General features: G+C 38.2%; 1 protein-coding gene across 1 annotated transcript; it reads left to right on the plus strand.

Moving 5' to 3' along the window:
- Positions 1-13,896: 13,896 nt before the first annotated feature.
- LOC108669534 lies at positions 13,897-19,952 on the plus strand. Its single transcript, XM_018156883.2, has 4 exons — positions 13,897-14,915; positions 16,283-16,670; positions 16,960-17,974; positions 18,572-19,952. The coding sequence occupies exons 1-4, from the start codon at positions 14,372-14,374 to the stop codon at positions 19,649-19,651; spliced, it is 3,027 nt and encodes a 1,008-aa protein (XP_018012372.1). The 5' UTR covers positions 13,897-14,371; the 3' UTR covers positions 19,652-19,952.
- The last annotated feature ends 243 nt before the right edge of the window (positions 19,953-20,195 follow it).

The raw sequence follows: 20,195 nt of genomic DNA on the forward strand, positions 1-20,195 counted from the left end.
TTTTTTTGGACTAGAATGACGAGAATGTAAAGCTCGGCAACACCGCTCGAATAAAACGTTGGTGAAGACACGTGAAATAAAGTAATAACTCATATCTATTGGCCTCGCCCTGAAGAAATTAATTATTTAACCAGAATAAATGCCAGAGCCGAAAATACTTCTGAACTATCGACGAAAAAATTTTTCTCGACCATGAAAAATATAAAACTTGCAGGACAAAAAAGAAACACAGGACGGCTTGTATTCATTCAGTCAAGCACTCCGCAATAAACAAATATTACTTCAATGGTCCACTGCATTGAATTGCTTTAATTTTCACTAGCGTTGTAAACTGGAGCTCTATTATTGAGCAAGTCAAATGGACAATGCGGCCGCGTGAAGCATTCATTCGCTACATCAGCGGAGCTTTTATTACAGAAGGAAGTGCCTGTTTAACGCAGCTCTAATTATACTGCAGAGTGTACTTCCGACCGAAGTCTGGGGCTTGTGTTGCACCGTGGACCAGGGGCCATACTTTAAAAGCTCGCTAAGTGAACGTAAGTACTTACGATTTATTTTCTTGTCTGTGATTGGTGTATTTTGCTTGACAGGCCGTCAATGATTGGCTGATAAACTTACGATCTATTAACTTTTTTTGAAAGTATAGGCCCAGGGTTTTTGGAGGGGTGATGTGTTGCACCGTGGACCAGGGTTGTTGGAGGGTGACGTGTTGCACCGTGGACCAGGGTTGTTGGAGGAGTGACGTGTTGCACCGTGGACCAGGGTTGTTGGAGGGGTGACGTGTTGCACCGTGGACCAGGGTTGTTGGAGCCTAGGAGGAATAGCTTGTTGAACCACGTTGCACGCGATAGCTGCGTAGCTTGCATTTATATCTCGTTAATGTGAAATACTTTTCATTATAATTTTTAATTTTATTCTTATAAGGAAATATAAACTTGCAATTAATTCAAATGAGATATTCCACTTGATTACTTTTTATTAGAAACTCTATTTTGGCTAAGATAAAATTTCTAACGACAGCAAATGATTAAAAATCATTAGTAATTAGAATAGAAATATAGTTCCATTTGGCAGCATTTGCACGTCCATGACAGCGTTAAAGAGATCTGGCGCGATAAAGTTATGATTGCGCGCCCGCCAGCGCCCACTGGCAGACACAGTCATGCCACGACACGCTTTCATTGCGCGCCCGCCAGCGCCCACTGGCAGACACAGTCATGCCACGACACGCTTTCATTGCGCGGCTGTCAGCGCCCACTGGCAGACACAGTCATGCCACGACACCACAGCTTTACAACAGACACAGTCATGCCACGACACCACAGGTTTACAGCCCAACGTCTGCCGCCGAGGGCAGCTCACCAAGCCTAAGTGCGGCTCTGCTCGCCCCAAGTGCGGGGAGCTGCGGCGTCACGCTTCTTATGTAACGTCCAGAACACTCCGCGGATGCGGTTAACAGAAAAAAAGAAATGCTAGAAATTATCAGCAGCATTTTGTTCCTCGTACGAATTTACTATCGGAGAAAAGATGTATGTTTAAGATTTTTATCCATTTTTATAATTTTTTGTTATGGACTGGAATTTTCGTTAGATTTACTTCCTAGTTCATAAATATTAGAAAATTTTCGGATCAAATATAAGATGAATATATTCGACCTATAAGATTTTATGAGCAAGAGGTTACTTGATATTTGTCGTAGCACTGCAATAACTGCCATTAAGCATGCAGATCTCTCATTTCCATATGTTAGATTCTCCAAATCAGAGATAACTATCACCTCACTGTAATATCTTTACCTTCTCACAGCTAATATGTTTATGAACAATGATAAAATCTCTTGAAAAATATATTGCTATTTGTCGTCCAAATATATGGATATGTTAGGATCTATTGCCTTCAAAAGTTACAACTTGAACACAACATGACCAAATAAAACACATTTTTGTACACTCCAGCGCTGCCAGCATTCATATTCTCCGACTATAATCCTAATTCAAGGAATTTATTGCACTCGGCTGAGTCATCATGAGTTTATGGAGCAGCATGGCGTTCCAGTGGGAATGGCTTATTCCTGGGTACTAGGAATTCCTTGGCACGGTATAATTCGATTAAAGTTGTAGGTCGTGAGAAACGAGGGCACAAATGGTCGATACCATGGCTATAGAGGTCATGGTAGTCATGGTAATTATTTTTACGATTACTTGCAATTTTACAGTTTCTGATGGATTCTTCTTATTCTGTTTACCCAAGTTTAGAATCATAAGATTTCAATGAGGTGAAATCTCATTGAAACTCCAGTATGTATTAAGCTCTTTAATTAATATCGTATTGGATTAACCACGATTGAATTGTACTGCAAGGCTATTCATTAATGTAGCAGTATATAGGCACTAATAATAAAAAAGTTGACTCAATGAATAAACAAATATGGAGACTGTTAATAAAAAGCATGATCTGGACTTCGATCAAACTTGTATTTAAAAAAAATTTCTGCCGAATTGCACAAATTTTCGCACTAACAATAGTGAACGAATATAGGCATGACGGAAAGGCACTAATAATAATGCTTCATTTCGATAAGTAAACAGAGTAACGTTGGTACATTTAATTTTGTAAACAAAGGACGCTTATGACGACAAAAGAAAATTGTTCGAATAAATACAAAAGAAATAACATTCCATGAGTTTGAATACCGCTTTAAATATGCATAGGTAATTTGGCCGCGTTTTGCATAAATTCTAAATTTAGTGAGCGATCGTCGCTATGCGGATCACATTACGTAGCCCAGTTACCTGCCTCTGCGCCCCATAGATTCCTGCTCTGCGTCTCTGGGTCTCATATAACTCGAAAACCTTCACAGTTTCAACAGGAACCGCTTCAACATTGCGACCTGATTGTGTCGTCATTGTGGAGGTGCGACCAAGTTATTGCTTCGCTTCATTGCCCCAACACCAGAACCATTGTTTCAGTGGCCCTTGATTCCCAGTGCGCTTTGTCTGCCCAGGCGTTCCTGACGAACCCACAACGAGTCTGATCCATCATTCCCGGCCCGTTGCCTATTGTGCTGGAATGAAGAGCAACAATGCGGGAACATTGCCGGTTATTGTGTATAAATTACTGTGAACTCCAGAACAGTCGTGCTGACGGATGATTAGACCGCCGGAGTACATGTGATTTAATCAATCGTTTTATAGGAAATTATATACAAGGGAAACTCATTGCAAGTTTACCAAAGAACACTGGATTGCAGATGTATATAAACGGCAACTGAATAATACTTAGATCTTACTAGAGCTAAATTTAATAATTTGATGATAGAAAGAATTTCCACAGAGTAATATGACCGCATTGATATTGAGTTAAACAATTGAATTGTTTAGACATACTATAATGTACAGCGGGTATACTAATGTCATTCAGGCAAAAATATTACATATACATTTTACTAATGGATTTAATCCTAAATTGCATTTGAACAGACTGAGTCCAGATTGAAAAGACTACATCCTGGATTGAAATTAGGCACAAATTAATTGCAAATTTTTTATTTTTAATTTAATTTTTGCAGCGAGTCTGTTGGAATGGTTCACTATATAGGGTAAGATCTTATAATCTTAATAGGAAACTTAGTTATACTATAAATTTATTGCATTAGATCTAAATAGACTTATACAGCTGGGATGCGTTGCGTTCCTAACTAATAAAATTGTCCGGCTTGTTTGAAATGCTTTTTTGTGTACAAATTTCTAAAATCATGAATATACTGTGACGCTTGAAGGAACGAGACCCGCAAACTCAGCATTGAATAGTGATTAATGAATGAACGTAATGAAACGAGTTGGCTTGCAATGTGATAAAAAAACAAATTAGTAGGAATGAATCGTGTAAATAATATGCGTTTAAAAAGTACTTTTTAAAGACCACACTTCTAAAGAGGCCGGTGTCTCCGATGTTCCACACTTGTACATTGAACTTATTACTTTTTTTATATAACTGAATTTTTAAAAATATCTAAATTATTTTTTATTCTGTCAAATGATCTTATGCATTGCCTTCAACTTTAGCCAAGTGTGCTAATTTTCAGATCGATTGGAAAGGTAGAAGTGTGTTAAATATCGATTATAAGATTTGTGGCAGACAGACAAACAACAAGAAGTGAAGATAAATACATAGAAGTGTTGTAAATCCAGCTGTTTCCAACTGTTTTTATAACCATGTCAAGAATTATATGGCAGAATCACGTCAGAACTATAGTATAGCATAATTCGACTATAAAATTGTAATTTTCTAGAGGAACAATTATTATTATCGAGAAGAACAAACTAGCCTATACCTAATGTCGATTGAGAGGGCTTCAATATTCTGTGCCGACAAAGTGACCGAACTTCGTTTAAATTGGGCTGAACATGTCGGAAATAAAAAGTAAAAAATTGTAGGAGTAAACTACTCGTATGAGACTTTCAAATCTGTGGAGTTATGGATACAATGCCATTTGATTGGATACAATGTCATTTTCATTTGATTGAGGAGGAGTCTAACATTGCCGGAACTCCGGAAGAAATCTTCCAGAATTAAGAAAAAAACTTTAACGGCTCTGTCCTAATCTCATCATTATTGCAAAATTTGCATTAGAACAATGAATAAAGAGGCACTCGAGCTGAAAGACGCACATTTTTTTGGATTTTCATAGGCTGTTTCAGCCTTTTTCACTTGTCCCTACTGAATATTTTTCGCTAGAACTTAGCGAATAATAGAAATTATCGTTGTGTAAATATCAATTTCACATACGCACCTTGAGTAAAAATGTGAAACTTTCCACAGTTTCAGTTTCTTGTTTATGGTTGCATAAGCAACCAACTGGCCATTGTAAAGATCACGTACATTAGTCGTAATTTTACAATTCTTTTTCATTATATTTTGTTGAAAATTGCTGGTAGGAATTTACAATAAAATTATGCATTAGATATGCAAAAATTTTCCCGCTTCCTTCATAAAAACTCAAGGAGAATAATTATTCTGGTCACACGCACGAGAAAAAAGTAGAGGCTTGGATGGATGTGGTCGAGGCGGAACTGAAGTACGAGTCGCTGGAGACGCGCGTACACATTCCAGTCCTCGACGGTGGCCATGACTTTTGGCTTCGCAACTATGAACACTTTTATGAACACTCTTCACTAGAAACGTAACTCATCATGATGAAAACATTCATTTTTAGCAAACCCTGCTCATTTTATACCCATGCCCAGTTACATTTGTTTTAATTAAGTCGGAGGTTTGGAGTTGTTGCTATTGACGATTCTCGAACCCGTGCGAGATGTGACAGATAGGCCACGCCAACGCCTTCTATAGGTGGCCGAGGCGCGGGCTAACTTGACCTTGCTTGCGGTCGCAATTATTGACCTATTATCATTAACAGAGAAAACAGTCATAAAACATCATAATGATTTAATAATGCTTCTCTTGTACATCGAGTTCATACAAATGGAGATTGTTGTCAACCTACATTATTGATGTAATCCGTGACATTTCATTCCCGAGAACTTCCTTGCTTGCGAGAAGTTAGGCGTAAAAGATGCAGCGAAGTTAGTTAAGGTGGATAAAGCAGTGAAGTTTCTTTCACTCGCCTCCAGAAAGTATAAATAAATAGATTGAAACTAAGATTAAAAAAATTAATTTAGATTTTTTCTTAATCTGAAAATATTCTTGCTTACTTTTCATATACCGTAGTATCAGAACTCGTTTTAGCTTTATTTAGCTGCTGGTCAAAACCACACAAAGGAGGACGAAAATCAAACCTACAGCCAAGAAAGGAAACAATCACTCCTCTGAAAATAAACAATTATTTATGGATGCTGTAAATAAGAATCTTTCGTAAATATATTGCCAGATGAAAATCAGAGAACTCTTCGTTGACGACGGTTCGAGATACGAAGCGTCCGGAGTTTAATTGTTGCTAGACTTGTGAAACGTGCGGCCCTGGGCGTCGCTGGGCAAGGGTTAGAGTGCTGTGCCGATTTAACTTGCTTAAAATGTATCTTAATAACTGAAGATTTGTTGAAAATAAGTCTTAGTAAAGTGAGGGAAATATCAGTATAGCAGTCTTCTACAGCCAGGTAGCTTTCTTTTCCTAAGACGCCCCTGTCAAGTCCACGACTAGACTTGAGAGACGAATGCTCTCTGATCTTTGTTGTCGACGTTGTCACTCGAGTTCTGCTTTAGTAGGAAAATTTAAACGTATCTGCTGGGTTTCTGTTTAGTTCTGAGCTAAACGCTTGTTGCCCGCTCATGTAAGAGTAATTATTCATTCAATCCATAAGGTGAGCCACTCAAACCATTCCCTTCACCACGGGATTAGCGGAAAGTTATCGCAATAGGTGGATAGTAAGTGATCGCAAATCCACCTCTTGTGGTCATTTCCAAAACCTAACGCTTGGTCTTTATAATAACTTGTATGCAATGAAATGAGCAGTATAATGGTTAACTTACTTCTACACCAGAGCAACCTGCATTACCAAAAGGATTTCGGTACTAGTCAATTCTACGTTCGTACTTTTAGGTACTCACACCTGTTACACAATTTTAATAGTGAACATAATTTATGGTGGAAGTGACTAAATAATGCATTTTCATTATATATGCTGTTTCCTCAAATCACCGGCATGCGCTCCGGCGGTAAATGTTTCACGGATCACCTTCCTGTTCAGTGAGCTTTTTTAAATTTTTTTTCCCGGGGGTAATAGGGGTCAAGTGGGTTTAGCGTCTCTGCCTGAAGCTACAATTTTTCTAACTTCTTGTGTTTCCGTACGTTTACCGACTATATTTATCGTCTTGAAATTCATTATTTATAAGGTTATGTTTCAAATGATTATCGAAAGTTTATATTAATGGTTTAAATATATATTGTTTAAAACTAGTTAACAAACACTCCCGGATATCATGTAATATAATATACGCGACGCATTTAATTGAATTTAAACTATCGGTAATTTTTGAAAGGCGGTGCCTAACTTTGAACCAATCGATCTACTTTGGTCATCTGATAAACAAAAGCTGGCAGGGAGCTCAGGTAGCATGGTTTGGGCATCACTGCGCAGCCAGACAAACTAGTCCCGACCTAACTTAAAATTTTGCTACTTTCGTTGTGTTCATGGGTAATTCTACGCGTAATGTGGCAATAAAATATTATTAAATTGTGTTACATTATGGAATAATCAACTAATTTATTAGCAGTCTCGATGTGCTGTGGATGCTTTTCTTTCCAGTTTAGACTAGAGCGGGTCAGTTGGGGTAATTGTAGGCTACCTAGCCCTGTTGTTTTAGGCCTCGGGGTAAAAAACGTTAATGGGAGGAGACTTGACTTGGTCTCGAGTCACGTTTCGGTCTCTTCGTCATTCACTGCTTAGCTCCAACCGAGGAGGCATCAAATGAGTGAGCTGGTAAAAACTTTACCTTGACTTATGATTTTCCATTGCATCTTATGAGAGCTTGATGTCGCTGATACTGACACCAGCAGTAACAGAATATCTTTAAGTTATTCTGTGAATTGCTTCTGTTCGGTGTTGCAAAATGTGTTCATATCTTCTTTCCTAAATTTTAGTGTTCGAAGTGCACTTAGCCCTATGTTTACCTTTAGTATGATGAAACAAACACGTTCTAGACGCATAATGTTTCAACAAGAGGCGTAGAAACTGGAACAAAGAAATATTTTGAGTGTATGCTCACTCACTAAATCTCACTTTCAGTTTCGGTGTGAACAATGTTGGTGGCTGCCCCTTATTGACGAAAATATTTTCATCTTTATGCACGTGCCACCTGTGATAACTCTGTGTTTCTTTCTCAATGACAAGTCGTACTATTTTTAAAAGTTTTGCTGTGACTCCGATAGTTTTAAATGCCACTATGACTATATTGTTGCAAGCGCATGCTTGTGGACAGAACTAAACGTGTTTGGTTCGAGCCCTGCCGCCCACGTGCTGGCCATGGTAGCGGCCGAGGCTTGCCCACAGTCCGCGCTGGGTCACGAAGCGGGCGGACGGAATTTTCATCTAATTCTCTTCCAAATGATTTTCTGTGGAATAATTTGTTGTCTAAATAACCATATGAATAATGTGTAACTATTCAATTTAGAAAGATGAAATTGATGCTAAAAAGTAGGCTGCCAGTCTCACAGTAACCTGTTTTTTTTTTCAAGTGTAGGTTTGAAGGCTATTACTTAATTATTATTTTTTGTTCTTAACGGGTATTTCGTGTATCTTTTTTTCGTGTGGCTTTTCGCTTCATAAAAAGATAGGAGCTGAATTCCTCGATAATATAACTAAGATAATACAAATTGGGTCCTTAGTTTATGCCCGTCAGTTAAAATCTAATGACTGTAGAAGTCGAAATGTTACAATACTCCCTTGACTGTTGAACTACTTTAATATATAATCTGAATATTGTGCAGTCTATAATACGATGTATTCGTCCATCTTTCTCTCTCGTACAACTCCATTCAGTAAATACTGCAACTGCGTTAAATTGACTTAACTTTCAAAATCGAATTTTATTATTGTTGGGTAAACATATTTATTAGTGATGCTTCTACATACAAGTAAATCATCCGAAATGTTTAAAACAACAACTGACATGTAATAGCAGAGGTTTGGGACCTCAATGGAAGGACCCAAGAACATGCCAAGCTCTGCCTAGGGAAAGCAGGTAGAAAACGTTAGCCGGCGGGCGTGGAACGTTGGCTGTGTGGGCCTTGCGCGGTTGGGACGCATACATGTCTTCTGGATGAACGTTTGTGACTGGGACCACTTTATTGATGTATATGTACGGCCAATGTGGATGAGAATATTCAAGCCTGTTCGATTTTCGAATCGATTGCACTCTAACTATTTCGGTAATGCGATCTCAATATTGCAAATCTATTGCCTTGAAAGCTGCCTGTCGTCTCCAAGCCAGTGAATCTTCTAAAATTTACAGGATATAACTGAATGACAACCAATGATGCATTTTAAATAAATATTTGAATGTATCGTACTAATTTTGATCTAGGTTTTACTTGCGGTCCAATCGAATCATGATCTTATCCATGTATTGTTTGTTCATTACTTTGCATTTTAATTTTAGTGGTATTTGGTACTAATGTTTACCATTTACTGTCCTTTAAATCACGAAGGTGGTTCGAAACATCATACAAGGTCATGAAACGCTATATTTATCTTATATGGAGGGTTTATTTGAGCTCCTCATTGTTTTGCACATGTATTTTTTTGAAATGAGTATTAGATAATACTATAGATGTTTTAGCCAGGTAAAAAGGTAAAAGCGAATCCTAGAAATAATTAAAGTAATAAACGTGCCTCGAAAATTTCTGTCCCTAAATTTAAATTGATATCTACTTTGGTGTGCCAAATGAGAACTAATTTTGAGACAATGTTCGTGCAATATCAGTGAATTTGAGTCAAATTTGATTGATTCTTTCTAATATCTTTCTTTCCACATTTATCCTTCTGCATAGTTGAAAATCCTGCAATGTCACTGAAATTTACTTGAATCTGGATATTATTATTGACGTTGTGTAGCATGAAATTGAGACATTCATACTCGTTCTGCGCTGACTGAACGCACTGAAGATGTATACATAAAAAATAGAAACAGATGATTTGTATTCATTTGTATGCCTGAGAATTTACTTAACTGATGAGACGATGCTGGAAAAATTGATTCCACGGAGAAATATGACAGTCTACAAATATGGCTGATAGTATAATTTTCGTTATTGATTTTATTAGGTTAGTTTTGACCAATGTGTTTGAAAACTTGCCTAAAAACTGTTCGATGTATTGTGCTATTTGGCATCTCGAACACCAGCCTGTCGCGGACGGCGGTGAATTTGATACCGAGCTTCAGTCGAAGAGAAGTAGAGCTGTGAGTGGGATGTGCGGTGAAGAAGCTTGTGTCCCGGTGATGGTCAATGCCTCGCATGTCAAATTTACCCAGTTCGTAGTTGAAAAGTAATCTCAATCGTCGTTACAATTTTCATTAGTAATTTATATTATGGAAATTTACTGTAATCATCGTGATTTAGAAGACACTTGATAATAATTAGGTACTAAGAGATTTTCAATCGAAAGATGACTGGCGGTGAAAGTGGATTCAAATCCAGCGAATTTGAATGAGAGATGCGAATTGAATTTCTACTTATTTTGAATCCATGCAAAGAATCCTAAATAAATATTTCGCAAGGTCGACTCAATTCCTTGTTCATAGAAACTTAACTCATTAGAGGTGCCACAAAACTTGCCTTGGGACTCTGGAGTTGGTGCTGGTTCGATTATTCGCTGACGTTTCACCTTCCTCGTCAAGTTTTTAAGCAATAGGTATTCCGATTTTTGTCCAGCTAACAAATTAAGATTTCAAAGTTAACTGAAACTTCAATAGACTCTTATTGTTGATTTACTTTTCGTACTTGATGTCTGATAGACGGTTTTCTATACTACTTTCATCACACTGTGCACATCTTTCTCGAAAACGAAGCTTGCATGAACTTGCGGCGTACTTAGAAGTTATGTGATGAAAAACCGACCGGTTTGTTTCAACTTGTTACATTTCTTTTCAACTAAAGTAAATTAAATTGGATGAATCAATGCGTCATTAATTCCGAAATGAGTATATTGTTATATTTATGTACCATAATTCCATACCACCTGAGCTGAGGTTTCGTTGAAAACAAACATTTATGCTGTGTGAACGAACCGACGCCGACGGCGTTTTTTTAATAAAGGCGGAAGAAAAATAAATGAAAATGGGGTGTAACTATGGAATAATTTAAAATTTTTATATATGATATAATTTAATTTGATTTCATAAATATTTAGACATAAATTTCATAAATATCATTTTGTCAACTGTTTCATTCAGCCAACTGTTTCATTCAGCCAACTGTTTCATTCAGCCAACTGTTTCATTCAGCCAACTGTTTCATTCAGCCAGCTGTTTCATTCAGCCAACTGTTTCATTCAGCCAACTGTTTCATTCAGCCTACTGTTTCATTCAGCCTACTGTCCCATTCAGCCAACTGTTTCATTCAGCCTACTGTCCCATTCAGCCAACTGTTTCATTCAGCCAACTGTTTCATTCAGCCTACCATACTGTTTCATTCAGCCTACCGTACTGTTTCATTCAGCCAACTGTTTCATTCAGCCAAGCATTTCACTCAGCCAAGTATTTTACTCAGCCAAGCGGAGAATTTTTTTTAGAAGTTTAACCAATGATATTGCTTACAATTTGCAATGACACCCACACAATGAACCAAGCATGGAATTGTATTCAATTTTATTTTACTCGCGTTTACTTGTAAGGCTGGAATTGAAATTGGAGGTTTGAAGACTTCTGATCAAACCTTTAAGATAGTTGGTCATAAATATATATTAAGAATGCAACAGTGTGCCCACCACCCAGAAAACTAAATTATATGCATATCATTTTAAATATAATGATTTCTTAAGATGACATTGATGCTAAAATTTATTCTCAACATCTTCAGACACTGAGATATTATGTTTTTGTTTGCAGCTGTGGCTGTCAATAATATGTTTTTGCCCTCCTAAGAACAGCCACAGCTGCTTTCAAAAACAAACCCACTATCACTTCAATCCACTCCTTACATATTCTCCCATGTGCCATGCCATTACTCTCCCACCTCTCATTTCATCATCTTTATCATTTCCCCTTTCACATGCACCCCTCACATTCCACCATCAGGCACTCTACTGTTTGCTTCACGCTTCCATTACACATTAAATAATCATGATTGTAAAATATAAACACTTATCCATCCACAGTCAGTGCCCCTGTACTTTCGCAAATAATTTCAGCAGCTATTAAATCATCCTACATGCTCTTTCTTTTCCATCACTTACATTACATAAAACCTGGATATTATTATAGAACACTTGGTATCCATGTGGCAGACTTGATAGTAACAGGTCTGTAGGTATATATATTTGGGATGGATGCTCAAGCCAGTTTATTATTCTGCACAATAGTTTACAGTACCGGTACCATCAACTGGGGTGACTTTGGCCACCACTACAACAGAAACAAATGACAGCAAAACAAAATAATAAACGTTGGCCAAAGTCACCCTGGTGGTCAATATTTAGTTTATAGTTACAGTTAGAGGAAAAATCATAGTTCTCATAAAATCTCATAATCAATATGCTTATAGATTACAATTTGGGTTTTATTAATGGTGAAAATGATAAAATTCCTGAAAATTTGGTGTTCATTTCGAGAAATTGGAAAGTACATAATATTTGACGATAATATTTGCAACTGTGTAATGAAGTACCACAAACAATCAGAATATAGAAGAATATAGATTAATAGGTTTTTGTTGCTTGCATTACTTATGGTCCAGGTTTCATAATGTGAATAATTTAGTTTTGAATACATAAACTTGCTCTTATGCTATCATTGCTGATGTTGCATTTGATGAAGCCTCTGTTGAACAGATGACTAAATGACCTAAGAGGAAAAATATGATTTATAATGCTAAAACATCTTCATATTCTTGTTAATATGTTAAGTGTGGCTTGACCCACTGGTGGGTTGTACCTCGGGTATGAAATACGCCCTGAATACAACATAGCTGCACTTAACGTGTTAATTCATAGAAACATTCGTAAATTGATCTAATTATGGAATAGTATACCGTAAAATGGAGTAACTTAGACCACTTTTTTTTATAAATGATGCCATTTTTTTACTAGCTAAATTAAACTTGAATTGAAACATGCAAAATACAGGTCTATACTCTAGCTTCTTATGTCAAATAGTTTTTGAGTTGTGGGGGTTTTTGTTAAAAAAACGAAAAGTGGTCTAAGTTACCCCGCCAGTCTAAGTTACCCCATTTTACGGTAACTAGTTATTGTTTTTGCAGATTACAAGAGATTAATCTTGGTATCTAGGTTCAAAGTTGTGAATATATTGGAATGCATTCCAATATATTATTTTGGAATGGTATATATATTAGAATGATTCATTCTGATCAGTTCAATATACATGTATATCTTAGTATATGTTGGCAAAAATTTTTCCTTTGCAAATTCAACTCAGCAACATAAAGAAGGGGTTTTACAGGCAGAAGAAAAATAAAGAAAGAGAACTGAATGTCACGTTTATTAACAGGTTTAACCATCTTCTGACCCAAGGTTCAGAAAATGGTTAAACCTGCTTAAAGGAACATGTATATCTAGAAACATTCTTTATCAAAACCACATGAAAGATCACAGTTAAAACTTGTTGAAATATTCATGTCAACTTTGATTTTTTATTGTTCTATTCAAACTTATGCATTTTAAAGATGATCAGCAATTTCCTGAAGAAAATTTATGAAAATTGCGTGTGTTTTTGTGAAGTTCATACACCTGAAAATAATGATAAGAGAATGCATTTATTTAAATTTGCAGGCAGTTGAAAAGTTCTTCTGATGACACTTGAAGATCAAATGGTAGGTTTAAGAAAGTTTTTTATTAATAATGTTTCTAATACAATTACTACTTTAATTTTCAAGTTATGACTCTTTCTTATTCAATCTTCCAATGTGTTCTTAAGACTGTTGAGAATATTTGAAAAATTTAAATAAATGCATTCACTGGTCATTATTTGCATGTGTATAAAGAAGCAAATTCAGCCATCTAACACCAGTTTGGGTAAAATATGTACCTTTGCATCAGAAGCCAAACTTTTTATGAAAGAAATGCAGGTATCACAATTTTAATTTTCCTATATACCATATTGTATTCTGCAGTCTACAGTTCAAATACTCTCCCCTCACTTGGAGCCAGCCACTTGGTATCCATTATACAACTTACAACATCTGGGATTTCTGAGCTTGTGCAACTCTTTATGTTGAAGGAAACTGTCTTTTAGAACTGGAGGAACTAATTTTTGAAAGGACTATACTTTGACCAGGAATAAGCTTTTTGTTGTAAATTAAGCCCTTCATCTATTATCCCGGGATAGACTTTGGCTTAGTGCAATTGGAGACCAGTTGAGCATGTAAAAAACAGCATGTATTAGAGACCAGTGACAAGATATTTTGCATGTGTTGGCCAGTTATATTGGAGAAATTGATTTCATGGCTGAATTCTTCTTTTTGCAGTTAAATGTGGAGGAAAGTTATCCTCAATTGGCATCTTAATTCATCAGTTATGAATTTCATATTGAAACTTTGTAGCTAACGCAAAATGAGCTGCTTGGCAGATTCTTGAGGTTGCCTCTTGGCCCAGTGGATACAAGTTGCCTTCATTGGATCATCATCATTAAGAAATTTTTATCAAACAGCCATTCGTTTAAATTTATAATTTCTGAAAATACAATGGCATCTCGTAGCAGCTTGTATCATGCTGCCGTGAGCAACAGGCAGATGGTCACAAACGAGTCCACTTCAAACAATGAGGATTGCAAGAGCCAAGGAGAGTTTTTTGAGCACATGTCCCCAGGCAACATGTCGTGCTACATGAGCAACACTGGATCTCTCAGCAGCAGTAGCGGGGGCAGGGCTAATCAACCCTTGGGCCAGCGCAGCTGTCTGGGAATAGACTCCTCTTCGCCCATTGTAAAGACCCAGAAATTCTCATTGGACATTTCACCGATGAACACGCTGTCTCCTGTGTCATCTCTGGCCTTTGATCTTAATTCAACCAACTTGTCTGAGCGGAAAAATATAAGCAATCTTGGGGAAAGTTTTGTGCTGCGGAGCACACCACAGTGTGGCTTGACCCCCACAAGGAGACGTTCTCTGTACAATAATGGCTCTTTTATAAACAACTCATCCAGCGATCCGTCCAGTGATCTGAACAGCATCTCAACCAAGTCCTTCCCTCCCAACTTCATCAGGAGGCAGTCCAACCTCAGCTGCAGTGAGTACCTTGCATAAATTTGTTGTCACAGAATATTACGTTTTGTGCATTATTGTTATATTGTTCTCTTTGTACCGTCCATTCTCTTTCATGAGGCATTTGTACGTCAAGTTCAAAGGATGAAGTTCATCAAACCTTACTAATTAAAGAGACTGTGAGACATAACCTTTTGCCCTAGACTAATCTTATGATTCAAATGCAGCACTAATATTTAACTGAAGTAAAGTTAATTAGGAAAGTTTTTTCTTCATACCTTGATGAACTGGAATGTATATATCAAAGTGTTTGTTCATAGTCTTGAACATGTAGGTATTTCTTATGGCAGGTTTATTTATGCTCTTGAATGGACTGAAACAATTACTCACTGATAGGCTGCTATTTTGATGCTCTGTATTTACTTAGTTTCAGCACTTGTATTCTGACATTAATTTCAACTCCCATTTCATCAACAATTTAATGTCCCATTTTGCCCATTAATATTGTCCCTGAACTAATTTTGTCTACAATTAAATGTAGACTTGATTATTGGAGGTGGTTTATCAATGTAATTTTGGCTTGCATTTAGTGTTGTTGTGTAGACTTCACTAATTCTAAACTAATTGTGTCCTAAGTTGCCACTGTATATATAAATGAAAGAGAATTTTTACCATATGTGCAGAAAAATTGATTTGAATTGCTTTGTAAAGCTTTATTTAATTGCCTTTGATATACCTATGTTATGATTACTGCTCTCCTTTAATTAACAATGTTGCACAGCAAGTTTGTATCTTTTTGTTATTTTTTATAGCTATTAATAGTCATTATTAAAAAACAAATTTATTTATTTAAGTTGCTGAAACTTAGAGCAATTGTAAAAGTATTTCTGAAATTGAAGAGTTTTGTAATAAATCTGTTATTTTTAGTGTTAGCACTAATGTTTAAGCATACTAGATGCATTTGCACAAATCATGTAATAGCATTTAGAATAGCATAGTAATTAGAACAGTTCCTGGGAGCCAGTGTGGTGAACAAATTAGTTGTGTTGGATGAGCTATAGTCCCTACTCCTGATCCTCCTGCAACACCTAATGTAGAGCTTATTAGGCATTTTTTCAAAAACTTAATGCTAGTGGTAAAGTTGATGGAAACTAATTTGATAATAAGTTGAACAAGCTTGATGAAAAAATGATGAAAAAATATCGTGTTTGATTTTCAATGTTAGCCTGCACTGATGCAATGCCTAGATTGTACGGACCAACTGTTGGTAGAAATTTGAAAAGTACTTTGTTAGATAAATGATTCTTCAATAATTCGTGCGCTTCCCAGACGTCAGATGAAAAAATGTGTTTAACGTAACTTCTCAAGGGAAATTTTTCCTATTGTCCTCAGGTATGTCTGAGAGCATCCAGGAGTCTGCAGCAGCCGTTCTTGGCGACGATTTTGAGCCGCTGTCGTCACCTTCACCTACATCACGTTCCCCATGCAAGACCTCAATTGTTAGGGACAAGGAGAACTGTTTACAAGGCACGCCTAAGGACAAGCTCATGACCACCGCTAGACGACGACGCAGGAGTCCTCTCAAGAGTATCGGTAACTTGGGGGGCGTGAGCAGGTCTTTGTGCTTCAGCAGCCCCCTTAAGAAGGCGCCCACCCCCGCCAAGAAGCAGAGGCAGCGCGCCAGTGAGCCGCTGCTCGAGACTTCGCCGCTAGACGAGCCAGACCCAAATAGCATGGACTCCGGTTACTCCGCCAGCGCCACCAAGAGCGATGAGGCCAGGTCTGTTGCTTCTGTATGTTACTAGTCGCCTTATAGAGATTATTTACGTTTAGAGCGTTTAGTGTAATGGATTAAACTTGAAAACTTGTTTTGATGCTTGCATTATTAAACGGTAAGAGAAGCGTAAAATTACTTAGTTAGAGAAGCGTAAAATTGAGCGTAGTCTCTTAGCTGAGCCTAGTCGCAACTATCACAACAATCTAATATTTATTGGGTGTTTATTTTAACAATGATGTTGTCAATATGTTGACGGGAACATTTTATTTTTTATTTTCTTTCTTACTTACAGATTGCGAGACACTGTTTCTGTGGCTCCTCGTAAGCTAAATTTGGACACACCGACTAAAAGCAAATCGATTCGGTTCCAGTCGCGAAATTCAGAAAATCAGCCCCCTAACTTTGCTATTAATAATGTGCTTTCCACTCAGAAGAAACTCAAGCCCCTCTTATCATCCGAATCGAATATCAAATTGTCAAATGTGTGCACCCTACACAATGTTTCTAGTGGTCAAACAGTGCCCAATAACTTTACTAATTCAAGTACTGAAAATAAAAACGACAAGATGTCTATGATGTCATCTCTGGAATCGAATAATTCTGAAGCTAATGTTCTGAGCTTCCAACGTCAATCGTCCAACGTCGCGCTGCTGCCTTACCTACCTTCCTTCTTCACCGAGACAAGTTCCTTGGTGCAGTTGTCCCAGGAGAGTGATGAAGACTTGTGCATGCACGAGCTCTATTCTTTGGAGGAAGCCAACGAAAGTGAAGTTTCTCTTCGCCAGTCAAGCTCCCCTCAGATGGAACTTGGTGCCCTCTTATCGGGACAAGTTAAAGACACGAGCCTTTTATCTTCCTGTTCCGGAACCTTCGAACTGAATAAGTCTTGTTCCATGTTGGACACGTTACAGACCAGCGCTACGATCGGTGTTGGGAACGATAGCCAAGCGAGCTCTGACGATGAGTCTGAGAAAATACGCGCCACGACCAAAAAGCTTTTCTGTGACGATGACAACGTTTGTCTGGAGTCGTCGTCTGAATCCACTCCCTTGTCTCGTCGCGACACTGAAATTCTCACACCTCGCGACTCAGTGGAATCCTCCCCTCCTGCCTCTACCGAAGCTGATGTCTCGATGGCTTGCACCCCGTCCCCGGGTGTGGTGAAAGAAACGAAATGCGTTCAGCGCATCCGAGACGTCTTGTGTACCGACATGGAAGTGTCTCCCTTTAACCGCAACGCTCGACCTCTCATCAGAAGAACGCTTTCCTTGTGTGACGTGACGCCGCCTGGGCTTGTTCTTCCTCGAGTGAGTATTTTTTTCCCGTAATTTATGAATGTACATACCATGATATTCTCATATGATGTATTGCTGAGTTACCCTTGTCCTTGCGCCCGAAGTTCTTATTCGAGCTCCCCTCGGAAGCGATGCGCTTGTAATATGGTTTTTCAGTGAAATGAACTCTAAATTGCATTATAAATGGTTTTCTGTAAAATATCCGAAATCGATGTTGCGTGTTGCTTAAACCCTACCATAATACATTTTCACTAGAATCGTCGTTAATGTACTAAAATATCACGACGGTTGATTTGATGCACATTTTATCCAGGAGTTATTTTACTATATTTCGAAGCTATTAATAGTACCGTCCGACGCAAGAGATTCTTACTGAAAAAATAATTTACATCTTTTATGTAGCTTCATAACTAGAGGAAAAATGGTCCCTAAAAATGCCACAGAAATTCAATTTAAATGAGCGTTAAATTGCTATCCGAAACGTAAGGTCAACTACATATACGTAAGATTATTATTATTATTTGTTTAATTTAGGGATTAAAATATTGAATGAAAATTTTGATCATATTGTATCATATAATAACCTGTTCCGCATTGTTTCTCCAACAGTCGGCGCTGAGCCCCAACCAGGCATTCAAACGCCCATTGCCGCCCTCCGAAGCGTCTCCTTTCGTGGAGACCAAGCGTCCCAAAACGTACGTCGGAACTCCACGCCTGACAGAGACTTTTACTCTGCCGTGCCTGAAGCCTCTACCCATGTCCGCCTTTAATGCCTCCCCCTCACAAGAGACCGCAACTCGCACTGATGGCTCCTCGTCGCCACCGTCCCTTGAGTGCCAGCAGTCGGACGCGTCTCCGGAGCTGCCCGTTAGCAGGACAGCCGCCCCGGAGAAAAGCCGCCTCATCCCGCGCTCTGAGTCGTCCTATAGTTTGGTGACTCGTCAGTCTTCTGTTCCTGTTACCTCATCCGACAGCATCGATGCAAGTATTGTTCGCGAGACTCCACTCTGCAAGACGCTCAGCGAGAGCCATTTATCTATTATGAAAGCCCTCAACAAGTGCCATAATCGCGAAGAAGAACTCACCGGAGATTTTTGTCGCAGCCTGTCATTACCCGTCATTTCTTGTGGTCGGAATCCCGATATAAAGTCAATTACCCCCGAAACTGTCGCTCAACTCATTCATGGTGAATACAGTCACTTGATTGAATCGTATCAAATTTTAGACTGTCGTTACCCATACGAGTTTGAAGGCGGCCATATTAAAGGTGCTGAAAGTTGGCACAACCCGCAGTTTGTGGTGGACTACATTGACAAGGCAGAACGAGTCATGCCGCCCACCCCCACAGATCCTAACAAGCGCCACATCCTTATCTTCCACTGCGAGTTCAGTGCAGAGCGCGGACCTAAGGCCCAGCGATTGCTACGTGAGCGCGACCGCACTGTTAATAAAGACCGCTACCCAGCTCTGCATTTTCCCGAAACGTATCTCTTGGAAGGCGGCTACAAGGCCTTCTTCGAGCTTTACCCCAGCCTTTGCGTGCCGCAAAAATATACAAAGATGCTCGATACCAACCATGCCGAGGACCTCAAGCTTTGCAGAGCTCGAAGCAAGAGCTGGGCTGTGGAAAATAAACACGGCAAGGGCAGATCCGGTCTTTGGTCCAAGCGCTTCAACCGAGATACATAATTTTCTGATGGAATCAGTGATCCTGTGATGAATTTTGTGCTCAATTTTATACTATGCTACCGAGTGAAAAATGAAAGAATTTCCCGCATTGTATGCCAATTTTCCCCACGATAAGTGAGAAAGAAGTGCTATTTTACTGGATATATTTTATATGAGGAATTATGTGACGTGTAGATGCATCTAGTTTTTAACTTGCAAAAGAAATTTCGGAGCGCTTTAAGGCTATTGAGGTAAATTCACGCCAAAATTCATGGAATTGGTTTGCATGTTGTCGGAGTGACTGACTGTAATCTACTATAGTCATGTGTCAAGAATTTAAATAAAATTCAAAAGTGTTGGTTAGGTTCAGCTCTCTCAGATGCACACTTCTTACTTGTGTCTTACGTATCACTTTAATCTAAATTATTTGTAAATAATTGCTGATTATTGAATTGCTGAATGCGATTCGGGCATGCATCTTCAGCGACATTATTTGAGCAGTATACTAGGTATAAATATTCTTCCTTTCCCTTTATCTCGAATTTACGTCGCATTGTATCTTCAT

The sequence above is a fragment of the Hyalella azteca genome, unplaced genomic scaffold (genome assembly GCF_000764305.2).
Source record: "Hyalella azteca isolate HAZT.00-mixed unplaced genomic scaffold, Hazt_2.0.2 contig4302, whole genome shotgun sequence".
NCBI lineage: Eukaryota > Metazoa > Arthropoda > Malacostraca > Amphipoda > Hyalellidae > Hyalella > Hyalella azteca.

Bases quoted from the DNA above. Each gene is read 5' to 3' on its own strand.
- LOC108669534 (XM_018156883.2), top strand. From the start codon at position 14,372: ATGGCATCTCGTAGCAGCTTGTATCATGCTGCCGTGAGCAACAGGCAG. The intron at 16,671-16,959 runs GTCTGTTGCTTC...TCTTACTTACAG, and splicing joins ACCAAGAGCGATGAGGCCAG to ATTGCGAGACACTGTTTCTG. The intron at 17,975-18,571 runs GTGAGTATTTTT...TTTCTCCAACAG, and splicing joins CTGGGCTTGTTCTTCCTCGA to TCGGCGCTGAGCCCCAACCA.